The 22,649-nt window shown below is 39.7% G+C and overlaps 1 protein-coding gene across 12 annotated transcripts in view; it reads right to left on the minus strand.

The window, feature by feature from the left end:
- LOC135219184 (signal transducer and activator of transcription 5B-like) overlaps window positions 1-22,649 on the minus strand; it is a 225,397-nt gene that overhangs the window by 139,521 nt on the left and 63,227 nt on the right. For 11 of the 12 annotated variants that reach the window (XM_064255728.1, XM_064255730.1, XM_064255727.1 and 8 more), the window contains exons 4-10: window positions 20,486-20,578; window positions 15,506-15,680; window positions 14,946-15,052; window positions 13,914-14,095; window positions 12,234-12,392; window positions 5,993-6,227; window positions 5,554-5,706 (exon numbers count right to left, since the gene is read on the minus strand). In XM_064255728.1, the coding sequence (XP_064111798.1) occupies window positions 5,554-5,706; window positions 5,993-6,227; window positions 12,234-12,392; window positions 13,914-14,095; window positions 14,946-15,052; window positions 15,506-15,680; window positions 20,486-20,578 (1,104 nt within the window). The remainder of the gene's footprint in view (window positions 1-5,553; window positions 5,707-5,992; window positions 6,228-12,233; window positions 12,393-13,913; window positions 14,096-14,945; window positions 15,053-15,505; window positions 15,681-20,485; window positions 20,579-22,649) is intronic. The other variant, XM_064255726.1, reaches the window with a different exon arrangement.

The raw sequence follows: 22,649 nt of genomic DNA on the forward strand, positions 1-22,649 counted from the left end.
CCTACTGTGAGATAGTCTTCTTTCAGCAGCAGTCTTCTTCCTAATGCTAGAAATTCCAGGAATTCGAGCATAGGCGAGGTTCCCGATTATCGTGTAACATATCGGGGATTCTCGTCTCGCTCACTTTGGACCGTGGTCCTCGCCTAAGTGTTTGGAGATCGTAAGAACTCTAAACACTCTGAATGCGCTAGAAAATTCCGTAGAATTCTAAGCAGTCTGCGAAACCCCCACCGAATTCGTCAAACGATATCGGCTGGTGGTCCTCTCGATTCCCGTAGAAATCGAGAATGGGGCAGGATCCCTCCTCAACGACCGGGGCTTACGTCAGGTAGGACCCGAAGGTCCCCCCCTGGTAGCGCAGTCCCCAACGTGGGATCCTACAGAGAAATCTCTGTAAGGAATCCTTGTTTCCTCGTAGCCGTAAGGAGAGAGGGAATGGGGGAGGAATTGGATACTCGCTCGACTTCCCAGTGGAACTAGCAGTTGGAGAAGAGAAGGAGGCAGCCATCGCCTTGCGGCGATGGCCTCTCAGAGTCTGGGAAAACGTATCGTCAGGAGAAAAACGTTTTTTTCCCGAGGAGGGTTACGAACTCTCACTGTAGGTAAGGGTCTGCCGCCACTGTGAACGTCGTCTGGGTGGGGCTGATCGACACCTGACAGGAGAGAGCCAGATACCGTCCTTCCTCCGACTCATTCCAGTCCTCGTCGAGGTCGAAACCTCTCAGGAGGACCGAAGGAGTATTTAAATACGGTGTCCGAAGACACGTAGAAACGCCGCTGTCGCAGTAGAGGAGGTGGAAGTAGCTTGATCGACCGGCCAGAACTGAGAGAGCCTTCTTGTCCGGAGACGAGAGACTCTGGTTCAAGACAGAATCGGTAAGCTCCGATCGCGGCATACCCACCGTCGGTTTGGGTTCCCTCTCGGGCCCCAAAACGACTCGAGCAGAGACATAGGCTCTGCTGGTGGGAGCGGCGATCCTTCCCCCCGGTCGTTGTGCTGACGAATCAGTGCAATAACCTGGGTAAAGTTACTCTGAATCTCGGAAGTTACGCGTCTTGAGGAGTTAGGACCGTCCAGTCCCTCCAACAAGAGCAGCTCCCAGGACCCTCCTCCTTCAGAAGAAGGACCAGCAACAGATCCCTGGACGGTTGCCTCCAATCACTTGCGCGTACGTCCTGGTTGGTCCTAAGACCACCTGGCACGGTGCGGCGTCGTGACGGGATCGTGAGCGGCGCATCTCTCACGATCACTCCTATATACCTAGCTCTTCCTGGCGTATGCCGAGGAAGTTGAAGGTATCGGAGAGACAGAACTGACGCTACCCCCATCTCCCCCTGACGGTCGCCTCCAATCACTTGCGCGTACGTCCTGGTTGGTCCTAAGACCATACGTGGCACGTGCGGCGTCGTGACGGGATCGTGAGCGGCGCACCTCTCACGATCACTCCTAGCTACCTCGCTCTTCCCGGTGTAGCCCGAGGAAGTTGAAGGTAGTGGAGAGACAGACCTGACGCTCCCCCCCCGCTCGCTGGCAGGACCAGCGTTACCGTTGGGGGGCTGCAGCCGATCACCAACCCGCGGTGGGGATCGATCTGCAGGCCTGGGCCGTGCCGCTCACCTGTGGCGAGCGGCTCGACTGAGCACGTCGACCCCGGTCCCGTGCGTCAGACGAGCTGCTGCTGGTCACCGTATCCGCCCGGTCCCTGTGGGAGCGGCGGTCAGGTGACCTGCAGAGCTCGCTTTCGCCGTGAGACCGGTGAGCGTCCTCGCGGCACGTCAAACCTGCTGGTACCCAAGCCGAGGCTGGTACCGTCCGGTCGAGGGGACCTGGGGGACCTCTTCCCAGCCTCAACCCGTGGCCGGTCAGAGACCGTCACGTCCACCCGACTACCGGCTGGTCGCTGCGAGAGCGGCCGCTGGCCTGGCGAGAGTCACCCTGAGCGGCTCTCGACAGTCTTCTGCTCCGTGCCTCGGTCATGACGCTGTGCGAACTCAGACGTCTTAACTTTGGCTGCACGGTCACCCGAAGGAGATCGTACACTCGGAACTTCTCGCGGACGAGAAACCGAGCCGGTACCTGGCTTAGCAGCAGAGCTGCCAAGACCAGGCGAGGGTGTACCAGCGGTAGCCAGCACACCCCTTGGTCCCCGTCTTCTTCTTCTTCTCAGAAGGGGAGACGGGCCCCGTTCCCGAAGGAACAGGAGGACAGCAGAAAGAACCCCCCCGTCACACCGGAATGTGACGAGCCCTTCGAAGTTCCCGAAGGAGTCTTCTTAGGGGGAATAACAAAACCCGGTTACCAGCTGGTCGCTGCGGAGAGCGGACCGCTGGCCTGGCGAGAGTCACCTGAGCGGTTCTCGCCAGCCTTCTGCTCCGTGCCGTGGTCTTGGCGCCGAGCGAACTCTGGCGCCGAAACTTTGGCTGCACGGTCTCCCGAGGGAGAGCGTACACTCGGGATCTCCCGCGAACGAGAGACCGAGCCGGAACCTGGCGTAGCGGCATCGCCGCTAGCACCAGGCGAGGAAGTACCAGAGCTAACCGATACTCCTCTGGTCCCCGTCTATCTCTTCCTTACGGAAGGGGAGACGGGCCCCGCTCCCGAAGGAGCAGGAGGACCAACAGAAAGGACCCCCCGTCCCACCGAGGTGGGACGGGCCCTTAGAAGTTCCCGAAGAGACTTCTTAGGGGGGGGAGGCAGCACTTCTTCTTCTTCGGCTTATGGGCCGTTAGAAGTCGAAGGGGAAGAGGCAGCAACAGACGAAGATACACCTTCCTCTTCTTCGTCAGCTCACGCAGGACAGTCGTCAGGTCCTCCATCCAGGCCGGAGTCGGGCCTATTGCCGAAGCAACACGGCCCGACTGCACCTGTCCGGAAGGACCTGGGACTGGGGAAGACACCATGGGCAGGACCAGCATGGACAGGCGCAGGAACCAGGAGCGACAGGAACAGCAACCAGCTCAGGAGCGGCAGGAACAGCGGCAGCGGTAAACACAGAAGGGACAGCCAAGCCAGTAGCGGGAACCACATCAGCGACAGGTACGGCAGGCCCAGCCATCGCCTCGTAGAATCATCGGCAGCCAGCGTGGTACTGGCGGCCGGTCCAGGGCTAGCTGCTGGAACAGCGGAAGTCTGGGGCAGGCAACACGAAGAAAACACAGCGGCGGCGGCATACCCCTCCTCGGTACGGCGGCGACCGGCCCTAGAAGCGGCAGACGGCGTCACCGACACAGCATGGGGAGTGTAGACCAGCGGGGGGAAGCAGCATAAGCGCCGTGAAGGTTGTAGTGGAGACCACTCCAAGGTCACCGCCCAGACCTCGCTAGACTCTGCAGCAGATCGTGGATGCTAGGCACGCCCTGCAGCCGCAGTGGTCCATACCTGTCCAAGGTCGTCTCCCACGGCTGTAGCACCTGCGGTAGCACAGACAGATTAGTAAGAGGGGTTCCCTCACGCACGGGGGGGGGTGAGATGCATCCCCCACCCCGAACGGAAGGAAGACCCAAAAAACAAAATACGAGGAAGCTGAGCGGGGGGCAGGAAAGAAGACGAAGAATCGGATACCAAGGGAGTCGCGGGAGAGCTTTCCGACGACTTCCTGGCAGACCTTCGCTTCCCCTACCCCCACCCCGCACAGCAGTGAAAAGTAATATGAAAATGAAACAGAATACTGCACTTGCGATTCACTTCATAGAACTTAATGAGGGAAAAATCAATTCCCGGTAAGAGCGGAAACTTGATCCATAATAATATGATGCTATCATAAATATATATGAAAATGAACAATACTGCACTTGCTATTTTCACTTTCACAGCAATAAATCGTAAGGATTAATTCCCGGGTAAGAGCGGAAATTGATCCAAAATTAAATTTGATGCAATTAATAAATGAAAATGAAAAGAAAACTGCATTGCGAATCCACTTTCATTGCATTCTATTCATACAAAATAAGAGGCTCTTGCCGAGCGCAATCAAGCTCTCGGCAACGAACGCACAGGGCAAAAATATAATGAGTACTTACATCTTTCAATTACACACTTTCGCCCAAAATACTGACTCGGCGCGAGTGCGCCCGCCCTCGGCACCGAGACATAATTCAAGGGTTCAATTCATGAAAAGAGCGGAAATCGCCGTCTCTACGGCGATAGCTCCATGTTGATTCATAATTAAGTAATGAAAATGAAAACAGTGTACTTACAGTTTCATTTTCAAGTCAAACAAACCATTAGTAGAAAACCCAATATAAACAAAGCATACGACGATGAAGCGGGCAGAGAGCGATGACGAACACGTCCTTCACACCCGCGGCCGAAAGCAAAAGTGATTCTTCACCTCTCGGGCGCGCGGGCGCGCGCACGATCGGACAAGCAGTTAACTACCGTTCTCCCCTTGTTCGAAGCTTACGACCGTCCCAGCTGCCGCTAGTTACCTTCCTATTGTTAAAGGACCGAGGGTTTGTATTACGTATCGGAACAAATTTCTTTTCCTCTTTGGGACCTACTTTGTGGGTGATGCCAGTGTTTCAAATTTGTTTAGCTTTTCTGTATTACATGCCACAGGTCAAAGTGGAGGGGGGTTGGGAGGGTTATTTGCCTCTAAATCAGTTATCTTTTGCAATGTTTGGTTCCAATGTTACAACACTGGAATCTACCAAGAGGTTTTTACTTTTTTCTATTTTAATTTCATTGCCCCCTGACGAATGCTCTGACATTTTGATTGAAGCAGGATTGTGGTTCTTTGAAGTGCTAGTGTCAGCTACAACTAAGCAAAGGTGGTTAGAGGAGGAGGTTCCAGCAGTCATCAACTGTGCCAAAACTGTAACATCAAAGGGCCCAGGGGTACTCAAATCTTTATTTGTATTTTTCATAACCTTAAATAGATATAATCAGCCTTTTATGGAGTTTATTCTTCCATCAATGGCACAAGTGAGAACCAACTCCCAAATGTCTGTGTCCCTACCCCACCTCACAGGGGATGGCAAAACATGATTAGTGTGGCCCAAGTGTTTGCTAAACACACTTGGTAGGACTGAGAGTATTACAGGAATACAATCATCCCCACTCTAAACATGTTGTGGACAAACCAAATAAAATGCCGAGAGTCCCATCCCAAGAACCAGACCCCCTGGAATCCGTGGTCCAGCCCTGAAGAATAGTTCTGCCCTTGAGATATCAGACTGGTATCTCTTAGGTCCGAACATTATCAGGTAGTTGATGGTCCTACCACAGTTTCCACTATTTAGCTTTGGATATAAACCCAGTCCCAGCTATGATATCCTTTCTTACTTATCAGGAATAGAGAGAGTACAGCCAAATGTAATCAGACAGAATTATCTACAATGTGCTGGGCAAGGCACACATTAATATCTAACAGGTTAACTTTTATGGCAAAAAGATATATATTGTGCTCATCTTTCAAAGGGTTATCAATCTAAGTAAATGAAAATACAGGACTTGAGTCATGCAGCATATCGACCAACACCTAAACAAGGGTCCAACTCTAAAAGAAAACTTTGCTCTGAAAGGGAATGAAATTTGAAGTCATAATAACCCACCTGGAATACTAATTCTCCTCCTCCTACACTGAATTGTGACTGGAAAAGAAGCGAAAACTTTTCATCCATAACAGACTCTGTTCCTTTCTTTTCAGCTCGTTTAATTTTTCTTAACTGCATATTGCGGAAACTGACGGAAAGCTGCCTCGTACCCTGTAAAAGATTTACCACATTAAGCAGAAAATTTTGCTTTACCTCTTACACAGCATTATATAGCTTTTAGTTCAATGTCATCAGTAGTAAAAGCATGCAAGTAAAAAGAAAAACTCATATACTACTAACATGTAACAGATATTTAAAAATGAACATCAAAATTGGATATCAAAATTTCACAATCAATAATAAAACTTAGCAACACCCACAGACCGAACTAAAAGAAAGGAATTAAAATCTTTCTAATCTTGTATGTTCATTATATTATATGCCACGAGAATATTACCTGGTGGTATTCCATGGTGCCTGTATTATTTAGAATTTCACCTGACTGTTCTCCTTTGTTCATTTGATCATTCTTTAGAAGAGCATTTGCCTGCGCTTCACTGATGATGGATACCCGGACTTGAGGTGGAGTCATATTTACATTCAACTTCCCACCAACCAGTAGCCTTACGGTAGCAGTGAAACGGGTGTTGGTCTTCATAACTTGTGGAGGTTGTTTCTCTATAATGAATGTGCTGGAATATGAAAAAAGTAACTAATCAAATACTCCCTAACAAGGTATTTCTCCCAAAATGGAAATAAAGAAACAGTTTACAGCTCAATAATCTATGCAGGCAATTCTACACACTAAGAATCCAGGTAGTACCAAACACCACCACAACGTAAAGGTCTGCCAGAATGCAATTTTATGATAGTATGGATCAGAGATATAATTTTCAAAATGATAAAGGCTCCAAGTGAATAAAAGTCACCAATTCTTTCATGGTTCAATTTTCATTTCTATTGCTCCTTTTTTCGTTTTCAACCTTCATAAGTGATAAAGAGTAATTTCTACATCTTAAGAGGTAATCCACAGCTGGCTTTCTTCTGAATCACTGGATTATTGTAAGCAAATATGCCTTCTTTCTCGATCACTATTTTCATTAGTCTCAGATAGTTCAACCAGACTAGTAGTAAATAAAAACTAACACATAAGAACAACGCTTGAAGTATTTATCATGACATTTTGCTTGCAATATCTAACTTCAGTAAGTAATACTTGACTTTGCAGTGAAAACAGGAGTATGTCACACTGTCCTTAAGTCTTTGTATATTTATATCTTGCCAGAACTTCTCCTTATGAATTCTACCATTTTTCCTGAATACGCTACTTCTAATCACTTTTTTTGCCTTACTTTGTTCCATTCACAATGGTAACTGTCTGCTACCTACCATGGGCGTAACATGCTAATACCTTGTGTACACTGTGAAGACTAGCAGATATCAACTGTAATTTTTATAAGACTTTGTGATGTACACTAATGCACTTATTCCCATTTTAAATTTGCTGACATTTATCTAAAATTTTGTAATACAGTGGGGCATCGCTTATTCACGGATCAGTATTCACGGATCCAGTTAATCACGGGTTTTTTCTTGGACCGCTTCTCATGCTACATCACTGGTATGAATCGCTGCATCACGGGTTTGTCCTGTTGCATATGCGATGTTTTTCGGTAGGCTAACCCTCGGCCGTGGTCCAATAACTACCAACATTCATTTAAAGACTCATATAATGATATTAACTGACAATAAAGGTAATAAAACCATTCTCACCTAATATATTATTGTCCTATCTTCGAAATAAATAGCCTATTCAAGGTTTATGTACGACGTTCATTGGTAGGCTAAGCGTAGTTGCAGTGCGATAACCATCAACGTACACAAACAGATTCACATTATGATATTAACTGACAATAAAGGTAATAAAACCCTTCTTACCTTATATATTATAGTCATATCTTCATAATAAATAGCCTATTCAAAGAATAATTCCACATCATTGCACTCAACTTATCGTCAGAGTGGCCAGCCACAAATATAAGCATATACCTTTACGAAAATGGTTTATGTTACGGTTGCGTTCAAAGCGACATTTTTTGTTTGATAAACTTTTAGAAATTTCAATAGTAGTGGTAGTGTAATTACAGTAGTAATAACATTAAGGCTAAAATTAATTCGAACTTCATTATTATTTTGGCAGTATTCGTATATAACTTCTCTGAACAATGAAGTCATACAAACGCTATTCGTCATATCTTCATAATAAAAAGGCTATTCGTGGAGTAATTCCCTATCAGTGAAATCAATTTTATCTATGCGAGGCCAGCCAGCTGACAAAATGTACGTACGTATATGAAAATCAAATTATGGTAGCGTTCACAGCAAGATTATCTTTCGAAATTTTTATAGTACTATTCATGATACGTAGTAATAATGTTTGGAATATACGTAACATTAATTTTCAATACAAAATATCATCGTTATTTTGGTAGTGAATAATAGTTTAGAATTATCATACATACACTGCATTGTTATGGGTTTGTGGCAATGATAAAACAACCAAAATAACGTTCTCCTTTAAGTCTTCATATCTTCAAAATAAAAAGGCTATTCGTGGAGTAATTCCATATCAGTGAAATCAATTTTATCTATGCGAGGCCAGCCAGCTGACAAAATGTACGTACGTATATGAAAATCAAATTATGGTAGCGTTCACAGCAAGATTATCTTTCGAAATTTTTATAGTACTATTCATGCTACGTAGTAATAATGTTTGGAATATACGTAACATTAATTTTCAATACAAAATATCATCGTTATTTTGGTAGTGAATAATAGTTTAGAATTATCATACATACACTGCATTGTTATGGGTTTGTGGCAGTGATAAAACCACCAAAATAACGTTCTCCTTTAAGTCTTCATATCTTCATAATAAAAAGGCTATTCGTGGAGTAATTCCATATCAGTGAAATCAATTTTATCTATGCGAGGCCAGCCAGCTGACAAAATGTACGTACGTATATGAAAATCAAATTATGGTAGCGTTCACAGCAAGATTATCTTTCGAAATTTTTATAGTACTATTCATGCTACGTAGTAATAATGTTTGGAATATACGTAACATTAATTTTCAATACAAAATATCATCGTTATTTTGGTAGTGAATAATAGTTTAGAATTATCATACATACACTGCATTGTTATGGGTTTGTGGCAGTGATAAAACAACCAAAATAACGTTCTCCTTTAAGTCAACGCGTTTAGGAAAAACATGACATAGAATCGACTTTGCGACTTCGTTCATTTTGACAAAAAAAAAAAAAAAAAAAAAAAAAAAAAAAAAAAAAAAAAATTTTGTTGCTGTCAGTCGCAAGGACTAAATTTACAAAGAGCAGGGAACAAATCTTAAGATTCCTCGGGAGATTAGAGAGATGAACCAAGGCCATCTAGGATGAATCTCTCTCTCTCTCTCTCTCTCCTCTCAACTATATACTCTTAAATGTTAACTTGAGTCTCTGAAACCAATAGGTATTAGCACACGCACAACTGTATGTGTGTATGGGCATACTGTTAAAAAATGTGCTGTACCTACAGGTAATACCTACATCTTGGAAGATAAAACAAACAAAAATTTTGTTGTTGTTAGTCGCCGGGGATAGATTAACATTTTTCCAGAGATTAAAGAGCTGAATTTTGTTTTGAAGGTGTGTCAACCGCGTTAGTAAATAGGTATCATCTTCTACAGAAATTTTTTTTCTCTTCTTTTTGCGGAAGAATCTTCAAGCCATTTTGCATTCAAAGTAATGAGAAGGTATCATTCTATTCTTCATGAAATCAGTAAAATACTTACACTAATAAAAACTAAAACTACGTACTGTATGCAAAACACACACATCATCGTTAGCTTCGTGTGTGTAAACGTTCATTCTAAGAAATTACAGAGTAGTATAACTAACACCTGATTGGTTGGTTGGTAGCCATGGAGATCTGTTATCCAATGACTGCCCTCTGCTTCCGTTCTATTTATAGACATATGCCATGGATGGCACTAGGTTTGAACATTACCATGTTCGTGATTTTCTGACTGCTGACGGCAAAAATTACTCAATAATTTTCTTTATATAATTATTCCTTCGTGAAAACAATAATATAATATGATCATTTTAATTTTAACGTATAGTGGTATGAAAAACACCAGTGTCGTAGCGATGCGTCATCAATATGTGGTATGAAAATACCACATGGTGTTGTCGCGATACGTAATCACAAAGTACAAATCCTTTCCCCGGACCATCCTCAGAATTTTACGACTCTTCAACTTCAAGATCGATATGGTGAAATATATTATATAGTCATACTTATTGTTAAAATTCACAAGTTGAACTGCAAAACATTATAATATTTTGATTGTTATGTACATATATTTTTTGTGTTTTACGGAATGTTTGTTTTGAAAATAATACCTATTAGTGAACATATGGTATTAATTGTCCCACTATTTTATTATAGGTGATCTTAATTATCTCACATTCATTTAACAGTATTATATTAATATTTATTTAAATAAACTGTAATTAATAAATAACAATAATGAAAAACATAAAGGGAAAAAATGTTTTTGCTGCAGTAGTGTTGTTTGTTTGATTATGCATCTGACCTCACATTTCCGAAATCTGAAAAATTCCCAAAACCGAAACATCGAAATGTGTGTGTACTGCACATTTTTTTAAACACGCACACAATGTCTACACATTTACTGATACCCGTTGGTGAAAGACTCAAATTACAGTATGTATTTATTCCTGAGAGAGAGAGAGAGAGAGAGAGAGAGAGAGAGAGAGAGAGAGAGAGAGAGAGAGAGAGAGAGAGAGAGAGAGAATGATTAAGGACTCCAAGGTGTGTTATTTTTACAATTATTTTATTATCTTGGGATTTTTTTAATCTTGAGATTTTCTATTCAATTCTCGAGATTAATAAGAAAATTACCGTAACTTCACTAGCATCAGCACACATCTGAATGACTCGGCCATTAGCAGGCTAAACCACCAACCTTAAGAACTGACGCTCTCGGAAAAGTAACTTGCATGATACATGAGATACATGACAAAACCACTGTTTATTGGTGAAAATTTGGGGGTCGCACGATATGGGAGATTGCATGATATTCGAGTATATACAGTATGTGATTGTTTTTAGCCTTTTATGGAACAAAATCTAGCAAGAAATTGCCATTCCCAGTTGGCAACACTGGCCTACTCACGTTTGTCCAAGTTTTGTTTGTTGTTGTTATGAAATGTGGTGTGCGGCGCGTTCTTTAAATTGTACCCATATAAACGAGTTAATTATGTGGCATCCAAAAGCCCTGATTCTTTTACTCTTATGGGAAAGACGCCTAAAGGTCAGATGGAGGTTTTTACGTGGAATATATTAACGTGTTGTGACGAAGGGAAGAGATGTTTCGCTGCATACTGCTGGTAGCATTATCGTTATTATATTACTGGATTGCACTGCAAAATCGTCGCCATCTTTTATCAACATAGATTGTTGGTGAGTACCCATATGATTTACATAATTTTGATAGTTCTCTTACCACTCATCCTCTCTTTCCTTGTAAAAAAAAAGAGGCCCACCATGCGTATGTAGGCTTCTAGCTGTAATCCATAGGCTAGTAGGCTACATATGTACAGTAGTACATATACATTTATTTTTTAAGGTTAATTTTGTAAAATAACTTTAAAACTGTCTTGAATTTAGTTTTAGGTGATAGTTGAAAAGATATTTGGTGTTTGAACTAAAGTAGGCAGTTATAAACATTGGAATAGTGGTCTTGGGTGGGTTAACTATTAAAGTAGGCAGTTTTAAGCAATTTTTGAGGGGGGTATCAGGATAACATGGGTATTTACTTATCACGGGGGGTTCTGGGCCCTATCCCCCGTGGATAACGAGGCCCCACTGTATGCCTGAATGAACAGATGACCTCATTTACAACTAAGAAAGCACAATTCTCTCCAATACCTAAATTCCCCAGAGGGCACCACTTATGATCTGCTGTGCCTTGTGCACACTGCAAGTGTTGCATTGATACTGAAGTTTCTTGACTGCATCCCTGCAGCCTCACTGGCTTTATTTCCAGCCAAGTATTGTCATCCATTCCCTTAGGTCTCATCTCATTTAGCTATCTTAACTTCTCCATAACAAATATACTTTAGGGAAACTCGATTACAGCAAATCTAAAACAGGAAACAGTGCAAAAATAAAGATGTGAATGGAAGATAAATATTTGAATACGAGAAAGTAATAACTTATCATGTTAGATTTACTTTAGTTTTTGTTTGAATGGATATTTTAGATACTTACCAAAAGAGAGTGGCAAGTAAAAGATGATGCTAAAATTGAAAGGGGGTGATTTTTTAAAATGAACCTTACCTCTCTATTATATAGCTTTTACTTCCATGCCATCGGTAGTAAAAGCTGTAAAATGGAAAGGTAAGGTTCATTTAAAAAATCATCCCTATTCAATTTTAGCATCATCCTTTACTTGACACTCTTTCGGCAGGTATCTCAAAAATCCATTCAAACAAAAACTAACGTAAATCTACTTAATATGAAAAATTATTAATTTCTTTTATTCAAGTATTTATTTTCCTTTCACATCTCTATTTTTCCCATTTTAATAAGTGACAAAATATTCTAACCTGGTAACAAGCGAAGACAGAAGACGGGTGATATGGGAATTGAGGGTTGGTAACATATCAACACCTCCTGGAGGGGCTATTGGAATCTTGGTTTGATGTCGTTCACACTCTTTTATTTGGTGTCTGTTTAGCCAAATTATTTCTGCCAAAGCCTCACACCTGGAATAGCATAATAGTTTAATCAGGCAATCATTAAAGAGAAGACACATCAATGAAAATGATAATACAGTATACTCCAACATGATTCATGTCATTACCAATGATGTCGTTCTAACCTTAAAAATAACGACCAGTAGATTTGGTTTAACCCTTAAGAGCCAGGCTAAAAATTCAATATGCAGTATCCAAAGCTGGGGAAAGGGGGAAAAGGGAAAGAGGAAGATATGCAAATGCACATGGTGTAAGAAAAAAAATTCTACAAAATTTTCCCCCCTACAAGAAGTTGAAAGAGACTATCAAAACCCCTTGCAGGGCATCTTTTACAAGATAATCATAAATTTTACCAAGTTATAAATTTTTTTTCTATAAATAATTTTATTCTATTTTGTAAAATTATAATTACAGCTCACACAATATCAACACAGATAAGAATTAAAATCAGTAACAAATTCTGAGTAGATTTATTGTAAAATATTTACCTAAATTTGCTAGATCAAAGATTCAGTAACTTTTTTGGATTATACACATTTTTTCTAATATTTCTTTGCAATTTTTTTTGTAAAATTAGAATTATAACTGAAATACTATCATAAAAGAGCAAGCACTTAAACCAACAACAACCCTGGGTATATTTATAAGCAAAAATATAGACACTATGTGAAAAAAGGAGGCAGTACATGCTCCCTTAAGTCCAGATCACAACAAACTCATGAGTCACCTGCTTGTTGGTCTTAGCCAGTCTAGAAGTTGCTATTAGTGGGTTTATGGGCTATAGAAGTAATGAAACCTTTTTCCCACCCGATGCCCCCAAAAACAATGGCTCATAATATTGATGCTCACCATGTGTGAATCCGTCTAACACCCAAAACCTGTTATTGCTACTCATATGAGGGTAACCAGCCATTAAGGGTTAAACCATACCATCAACACACAAAAACTTTGTGACAAATAATTCTAGGCAATGCAAATTCAAATTTTTATGATTGTTCAATAAGCTTAACTTACAATAACATTACAAGAGAAGAATATAATAGTGAAGAAACTGTTAATAGAGATTCTCTACAATTTCAGTGAAACCATACAGGTAATGCTAGAGCAAGGGGCAATACCAAAATCTCTTAACACGCTGAAAATGCTTATGTACCAATAAGATAGCAGAATGTAAAATCTAAAACATTTCCTTGTAAAAATGTCTCTTTAGACCAAAACAAATATTAAACCTAAGTTAAGTATATCTTAGTTTAACCAGGCCATGGAGCTGATTAACAGCTCTCCTAGGACTGGCTTGAAGAATTAGATTTTTATTTACATAGCTAGGAACCAATTGGTTACTTATGATGGGCTCTACAGCTCATTGTGGGATCTGAACCCCATTATATAAAAAAAATTAATATCAAATCATCAGAAATAAATCCCTCTGGTTCCTCACTGGCAGCAATGGGAAGCGAACTTGGGTTACCAAATTGATAGGTGAGTATGCAACCCACTCGTCCACCGAGGGACTAACAAAAAGCTACTCACCACTCTTGTATTTGATCAAGTTTATTTTGGTTGAAAGGTCGGCCGTTCCCAGCCATTTGCTGTTCTCTCTTCCAATTGATCAACTCTTCATCTAAAATACGCTGCTGTAAACTGTTAAGTCGGTCTATGGTTCCTTTATGTTTTTCTGCTAGTGCCATCCGCCGTTGCAATAACCCGGAAACCTGCAACACATTTAATGTCTCATTATTCCAGCAACAGACAAATTAAAAAAAGAAAAAATATACAATCTCAGGCAATGATTGAGCATAATTTATATAAAATTTCCCATGTAATATTAGCATTAATTATTTCCAGCATTGTGACTGAGTCCACAACTTTCAAGGCCAAGACTGAGCATAAGTCCACACCATCCAAGTCAGAAATAGTATCAGTGCAAATCTAACTGAATAGGTATGGCTTTTACTAGTATGTATGTTCCACAGCAAATGACAAGTTTTGATTTTTACTGTTTAACTAATTTTTTCAAGTGATTTTAGCAAACTACATTCTCATATAATAAAAATTTGTGAGAAGCAACTATAATTTGCAATCCTAACTTTTTATGCACACAAATACAAATAGCAATGACTTCTTGACACTTCTCTAAGCACATTTCGTATGTTACTGAGAGATATATACTTACTAAAAAAAATAGCAGTAATACACATGCCTTTAGTGGAACATTTTAATATGGTAAATGAAAACATTCAGCAGTTGTGCATTCAGGTTGCATTCATTAACATTTAAGATACTTTTCAAAATAAATTACATAATAGCTGGCCTCAGCCCTAATCACCTTGACCAGACTGCACAAGACCAAGTCTGAATTATTCACCACATCCAAAGGGCAAGGCCAAGAAAATTTCACTTTGAGTCTAGTCTTTAATACATTATAGTCATTAAGACATTAAGAATTAATCACTGTTTAATATTAACTTTACTAATTTCATAGGCAATTTATGTCCTTGCTTTTAACTATTACTTAAAAACTAAAAATATCTTATTCAGCTTTCAGTATTCTAGGCTACGTACCTTTTGTGCTAACTGCTGCTCCCCGACTTCTTTTCGTTTGCGTAAATTCATTTCCACATCTCTATTCTGGGGTGTTCTCTCTTGTGATTGTATGTGGGATAAATGAGCTGCAATTCATCACAAAGATCAATAAAAACTTAGTCCAAACAGAATTTCTTTCCCTTTTTTTATTACAATAATAATCTAATCCACAAGACTTAATAAAGTAGTAGTACATAAAAAATATATCATTGGTTTGTTTTACTACTATTGTCTTTCCATTCAGAGTACAATCATAAATACAGCCACAGCCTGAGGGAATATGTATAATCTGTCAAAAAGAAACTTGGAAACGTATTTCTATAGCACTAGTAGACCTACAAATGGATCTAAAACCTAACATAAAGTAAAACAATATGTAATTTATCAACAACATCAAGATCAACAAATCTAAACTAAAGACTTTTGTGTATGGATACAGAGATATAATAGGGTATGGGCATGTAAGGGTGCAAAAACTAACTGCTTTCTCCAAACCAAAAAATGTGTATCAAAATATTGGACAACACAAACATACTAACCATTGATCTTGGCGCAGTCATGGTACTGAAGGGCAAACGATTCCTGTTCCTGCTCTAGCTGTCGCAACTCATCTGCAGTTTCCCGGGTACGTCTGTGCAGCACCTCTAATTCCTGAACAATTTCTGTACAGGGTTCAACGATCATGTTTATACCTGGCCCTACGCCACCCAGCATCTATTGAGAGGGGAGAAAGACATTCATTATTTAGTCAAGTTTATGCAGTAAAGCAAAAACAGGTGAAGCAGTTTATTTAAGAAGTAACCTTCAAAAGCATATTTTCCTTTCTCATATTCCAAGAAAGAAATGAAAATCGTACCAAATCTGGTAAATCTTTGTGTTCAAATGTTTCACCAATAATCATAATTTTTTTATACATAACACTTCATGGACAACAAAGCATCCATAATCCTCAAAAATGTTAAGCAAGCCTCAAGTTATGATTCCTACTTTGCAACTGCAATACTTTTTAGTTCAAAGACTTCATTTACACAACTTTCTCATTTGAGTCTACACAAATCTAGACATCCTTCCCTGAACAATAAAAAAAAAGAATCATCATCTGCTGACTGGCTGACAGCAGGGTGCATGCACACCCTCAAATGTCCCATTTTAGGTTCGGAAGAACTAGCTTCTCATGCAGTCCAGGTAGGGCTCCAAGAAAACCATAAATTAGCTGGCAAGAACAAAGAAACCTACAGAGAGGTCATGAGTGATATTAGCAAAGAACCTAATGGTCTGAAGCCAGCAAGCTGTAGCTTTTGAGATAGAAACACTATGAATACCTGGATTCAAAGGTTATAAAGAGATGGTAACAAAATACTTTCACAACAGCAACTGACCATTAAAATTCCCAACACAAAGGCTGATAACAGTGTCATGAAAAGACAACATGACCAGATGAAAGAATCAGAAAGGAGAAAGTTACCTGTCACTATTCACAAAGGGTCAACAAGGTGAAGTCTAGGTCAAGTGTGTACTATATCACAGGTGTATTAGACTGAGTGATGCTACCTATCACTAACTCTCGAGGTTTGATGATAAAGAAGCAAATTCCACATAGTCTCTGGCCGAACCTGTACAAAGAGTAGCATGTACTTGTAACTTTTATCAATTCTGCAATCACTCTAAAAGGATCTCCCGACAGTCAGAAAAAGGTTTTATCATTGTGAATCTTTTACCTGTAGGGACTAAAAATGTGATGAAGCAAGATGCATTTTGAACATTTTCCTAGCCTAATCTTTCCTATATGCAACAATCATGCATTCTACCCACCAGTTCACGTACCTCAGCCCCAGTATAATCCAGCTTAAGACTTTGAACAACATCACAACATGACTTACGACTCATAAATGTCTATAAGATGGAGAGATCTCTCCTACCATACCAAACACCAGATCTGTTCCTCCTCTTCCTCTTTCCCTCACTCTGTTTTTGTTTACATTTCCACCAAATGCCGCCGCCATCTTGCCTTCTATGACATCACAACACAACACAAATACACAAAGACATTTTCTAAAATCAAACACTTTTCCCATACATTGAACAATGACCACATTTCACCAATACAGAAAATAAATATAAAATAATACTGACTAAACTAATATATGATCGGCATTTAATACTGACTAAACTGATTTACGATTGGCAATTCCTCACAAGTTTGGCAGCAGATTAGCTGAAAAAGTTATGCTTCACTCACTGTAAACAGGGTCACCTCCAATTAAGAAAACAAGCCTCGAGAACATTAATCTGTTGCAAGTTCAAGGGTAATCACTAAAGCAGAACATACGGCTGCCCATCTTGGTAAATATGATGTTGCAACAAAACCATTTGGCCTTGCTTGAAGAGCCTCATAAACCAGTACTCCTCCTTGGAGAAATTTAACAGATCCAACTAATATGTGGTCCAAGGGAGGCGAGATGTCTAGAAACTGTGGATCTTTCAGAAACTTGAAGCAACTGATTGCAGCTACCTTCACCATTCAAAATTGCCTTTTTCTAGAAGACATGGAAAACTGGGCCATCCCTGATACTTACCTGGAGGCAGCCTTGAGGTCTGCTCATATTCCTATGGAGTCTTTTTGACTTGGTGATCTCAAGCTCTGACCATCAACTATTTCTGCAAAAGAGGGAAGGCTAAAGACCTAGGAAGGGAACCGAATGTTAAGGAAGAATTGTGATTCTCCTTTAGGCTGAGCCTGTCCTGCAGTCAAAAATGTGTAGTCTTCCCAAGTCATTGCCACAAGTAATCACATAGCTTTTATGGATGAAGTCTTTTTGAATACAATAACTTAACACATGAAAGGTATATAAAGAACCTAATCCAAACCACCATGTTAAGATTAAGGGCATCGAATGAACATCTAAAGCAAAATTCTTCCACTTGGTTATAGCATAAATATGACTGATAATTTGCTCAAATCAGTTCTACCTGGCCAACAAAGCTAAAGGAGCCTACATGCTTTTACTGGCTAAGCAAGTATCCAAGCCTGTTTGCTCAAAGGTGTGAATCTTGATTGACAGTAGGAATAATTGCCATAAAGTTTTTCCAACTCATCCTAATATGAAAGTCTTTAATAGCAAGCTCCAAATAGATTGAATTATTCTAGTCAGTGGGATGGAATCATTCCATCTTTAGGTATAATCCAGTTCTACCTGTTGAGGCAGAAAAAGTGAATGCCACTAGGTCACAGTGGTTAACTGCCCATTGATCACCTGGGCATTCTTTGGCCCAAGATCTTCCTTGAAACTTGTATCATGGAAATTCAATTCTCTCACTGCTGCAGTCAAGGGTGAAAGCCTCCCTCCCCTACGTAACAACATATTTCTTAAAACTTATATTTGATGTTGCCAGTCCTCTTGTAGCATACAAAAACAAGCATCTTCCCCAGTTTAGGAGTCCTGAAGCTGCAAGACTAAAAGCAGGGAGGAGCATAGTTTTCTGAGTTGCTGGCTTTTGGAAATGGAAACTAAACAGGCTAACGCAATTTCTTCATCAATTAATGTAAACTGATGAAGATCATCACAAAAGCCCTCAAAGGAGTGACAGCCTTCAATGATCAATGTAATCCAAGAACTAGAATCTGGGGCAAGGAGTGTTATCCTCTTCCTTGTGTCGAAATAAGCACACAAATGAAGGCTTCACTGATGTCAGCAAGCCTGTATTTGGGCAGACAAACTAAAGCTGCATATAAATCCCTTACTTGAGGTTTGAGCTATAGTAAGGGGTCAGCTAATAGTGAATCAATCTAAGATGTGAATCTAACGGCCAGATAAAAATTTTTTATATGTATCTTTCCTTGCAATGATGAAAGTAGAGATGATACCAAACACATGGAAACATCTTTACTCCACATCATATATGGCATCATGGTCACCAAATTACCATCCTGTGCCGAGTAATTGCCCAACTTTACAGGGAATGTTGACAGCATCTATAATAGCATTGAAAACTGGCTGCACCTAGGTCAAAAATGACAAATTTATAACTAATTTGTATTTTCCATAACTAACAAACCTGAGGCGGAGCGTAAATATTATGCATAAAATTACCCAAAACCCCTCCTGGAGTTTCCCATAACGAACCGCTAGGAGAAACCGAAGGGGTATGGGACAAATCAAAGGCAGGTGGCGAAACATATGGAGCAGTCTGGTGTATTGCGGATACAAAAGAAGCCGGCAATGCTTGGTCATCCTAAGATGGCATCGACTCCTTTCTTTTGTACTGGCCTTTCTCATAAAACTTCCTCCACTGTTCCACCGACCAACCACGACAAACGGAACAAGGATTAGTAATTGTACATACATTTTCTCTGTACCTACTACACGTTGGATGAGGATCCGTCGACACCAAAATTAGGAATCTTGAACACGGAAAGCCACTGACTCCAGGGCATTTCCTTTGTCTTGTCTTTGGAACGGAAGAAGATCCCGATGGTGACGCAAAAATCTCCATCTCACCACATTTACACTCTTACAGCTCACACCCACACTGAGCACACTCAGAGAAAGAAATTAATAAGAAAAATGAAAGTGAAATGGATAAAACGGGCAAACTAAAACCAGCTTTAAACAGATAAGACAGTAAACACGTCCTATCTTAAAGGCGGTAGAAAGATAAATGGTGGGTCACAGGACGCCGAGCTCATTCTGGGTAATACATGCCCCGTGACCTGGTAGATGCCAATAGTCCCTGGATTGCACAAGTTTAATTTTAATTCTACCGGTTTCCAGCTTGGAGCTTGTAAATCCTAATGTTAAGACCGAAGGTTTGTTTTGTATATGAACAATGGAGTTTTGCTAAGCCAGATTAGTCAGAAAGAGGACCCAAAGAATGCCTTAAGGAACTCATAAAATTAGCTGTAGTTGGGTGCTAATTCTTATCATATTTGCACACTAGCCCAGTACTATCTGTGTCAAGAGAAAACTGAATATTCCAGAGTGAAAAAAATACTCCAACAGTCTAAAATCTAATGGTAACAGAGAAGGATTTGCTATGTATAGCTTGGATTTGAATGTTGTTATTATTAGTTATAGTATCATTACCATTAAAACCAAAATGTTTGCAAAAGTTGTGCAAAATTTTAATGGCAATTACAAAGCAATGAATTCCCCTAAAAGAAGACTTTGACAATTTCCATGGCAAGTCACATCATCTACACTCATCTGGATCTTCCTAAATTTATTTTAAATTACCTTCTCCAAAATATAGTAGTACATAGTAAATAATGAAAACAAAAATTTTTTCCAAAACAACCTAAAAAACATGCAAAGTGCCAGTTACAACAGAGATTATACAGAATGAAATAAATGAATTGTAATCATCTGACATTAATTGCAGTGTATTAATTATTTCCAAATCTCACATCTCATAAAATGCATTAACCTGACATCTTAACCTAACTGCCCACAAATATACTTTTCAGACGTATCTACAAAGAACCAAATATTGTTGCCTGACAAAAAGTCGATGTTACTTACGCCTTCGTGTTGTTGGACGAGGTTAAGTTCTGTATTTAGACAATTACGAATGATTGACACAAGGCCCAATGGATTAGTATTCAGGTACCGAGTCTGAAAAGAAATGAAAATAGAATGATTAGCAAATAAATTGTATATTGGTGAAAATTTGTTTAGTAGACTCCATATACATATAGCCTTTTACCATATCTAAGAAATTATCATTACAAGGTATTTTAATCGGACCTGCAACTACAAATTCTATGGTATGCTCTTGGGATTTTTTTAAGATTTCTGAAAAACATGAATAGCAGCTAAGGAAAGCATAAATGAAGATGGAAAGCACAACACAATACAAATTAGCTGAGAGCTAAAGTGATGCTCAAAATGGCCTTAAAATTAAGGTCCTCGATTAACTTTATGAGGGTTTTTATTTTATAAAGGGGTAGGAAGCATGTACAGTGTTCCCCCCGTATTCGCGGGGATGTGTACCAGACACCCCCGTGAATAGTTAAAACCCGTGAAAAGTTAAAACCCGCGAATAGTTAAAACCACCACTAAAAATGCTTATAACTGCCTATCTTGAAAGTTCAGATACCAAATGTATACCCTTAATAACATCCTACTTCAAATATACCTAAAATTACTAACCTATTACTGCATTAATCTTTGAGATTATATTATTAATATCAAAGTCATCTTAAACATTTTACCATTAAAAATTATACCTACAGCAAATAACAGAGAGAGAGAGAGAGAGAGAGAGAGAGAGAGAGAGAGAGAGAGAGAGAGAGAGAGAGAGAGAGAGAGAGAGAGGAATGGCACCTCCGCCAATTCGTATATCAAACTGCCATCTACTTCCCCGCCCACCTTCCTCCAAGTGGATAAAAAGACTGGGAATCGCTATTTTTAATTAAACAAATAAACATGTAAGAAAGAGAGAGAGAGAGAGAGAGAGAGAGAGAGAGAGAGAGAGAGAGAGAGAGAGAGAGATGTTATTGTTACTGTTTACTCTCATTAAACTTAATATTATTTGTAAACTAGTAGTGTATATTATTATTTCACCATAAAATGTAGTAATGTCCTTAAAGATATACATACACTTCCAGCCCAAACAGAGGGCGAGAGTTACCACTAGGACATACTAGTATCTCGTGTGGCAAGAGAGAGAGAGAGAGAGAAGAGAGAGAGAGAGAGAGAGAGAGAGAGAGAGAGAGAGTTATCCTTATTTAAAAGAGTGAAATGGATAGATTATTGTACTTCTTTAAAATACTATCAAATAAGAATTTTGAAATTAATTATATTACTATTATTATTATGCAAAAATATTAATAAACATAAATGTACCACAGAAATGCTCTCATCTCAGTGAAAAGAGAGAGAGAGAGAGGCGAGATAGAGAGAGGAGAATAAGAGAGAGAGAGAGAGAGAGAATTTTCATGATCCTTAGATGGCAACACTTGACAGTTGTTGGACCCCAGCCAACTCGGCTTGGCTCCCTGGAGTTCAAAGACACGAGGTAAAATGCATTTTCTTTCATTCTTACATAATTCTTTTTATTTAGAAACTAAAATCTTACTAATTCACTTTGGTATTTTCTTTAATGAATTTATATTATTGCTGTTTACATTAATATTGATATTTGAACATTAGTAAATCATCATCCAAAAAACATACATCTCTGTGTGTGAAAGAGAGAGAGAGAGAGAGCGGGAGAGAGAGAGAGAGAGAGAGAGAGAAAGAGAGAGAGTGAGAGAGAGAGAGAGAGAGAGAGAGAGAGATTATCGTAGTATTTGTAAAATACTTTCACATATGATTTTTGTAATTACAGTTAGTATTATTATTATTATTATCATATGAAAATATTAATAAACATATTATACATACGTGTACCATAAAAATCTCTCATCTCGGTGAGAGAGAGAGAGAGAGAGAGAGAGAGAGAGAGAGAGAGAGAGAGAGAGAGAGAGAGAGCTGGAGTTTGAAAGAACTAAAATCTTACTAATTCACTGTAGTATTTTCTTTATTTGAAGTGATTGCTCTTTACATTAATATTAATATTTGAAAATTAGTAAATCATTTATCATACAAAAAGCATACATCTCTGTAAGAGAGAGAGAGAGAATTATTAGTTATTATGTGATATCATTTAATCTTATTAAACTTACTAATACAGTATTGATCA

Source organism: Macrobrachium nipponense, chromosome 1 (genome assembly GCF_015104395.2).
Source record: "Macrobrachium nipponense isolate FS-2020 chromosome 1, ASM1510439v2, whole genome shotgun sequence".
Classification (NCBI taxonomy): domain Eukaryota; kingdom Metazoa; phylum Arthropoda; class Malacostraca; order Decapoda; family Palaemonidae; genus Macrobrachium; species Macrobrachium nipponense.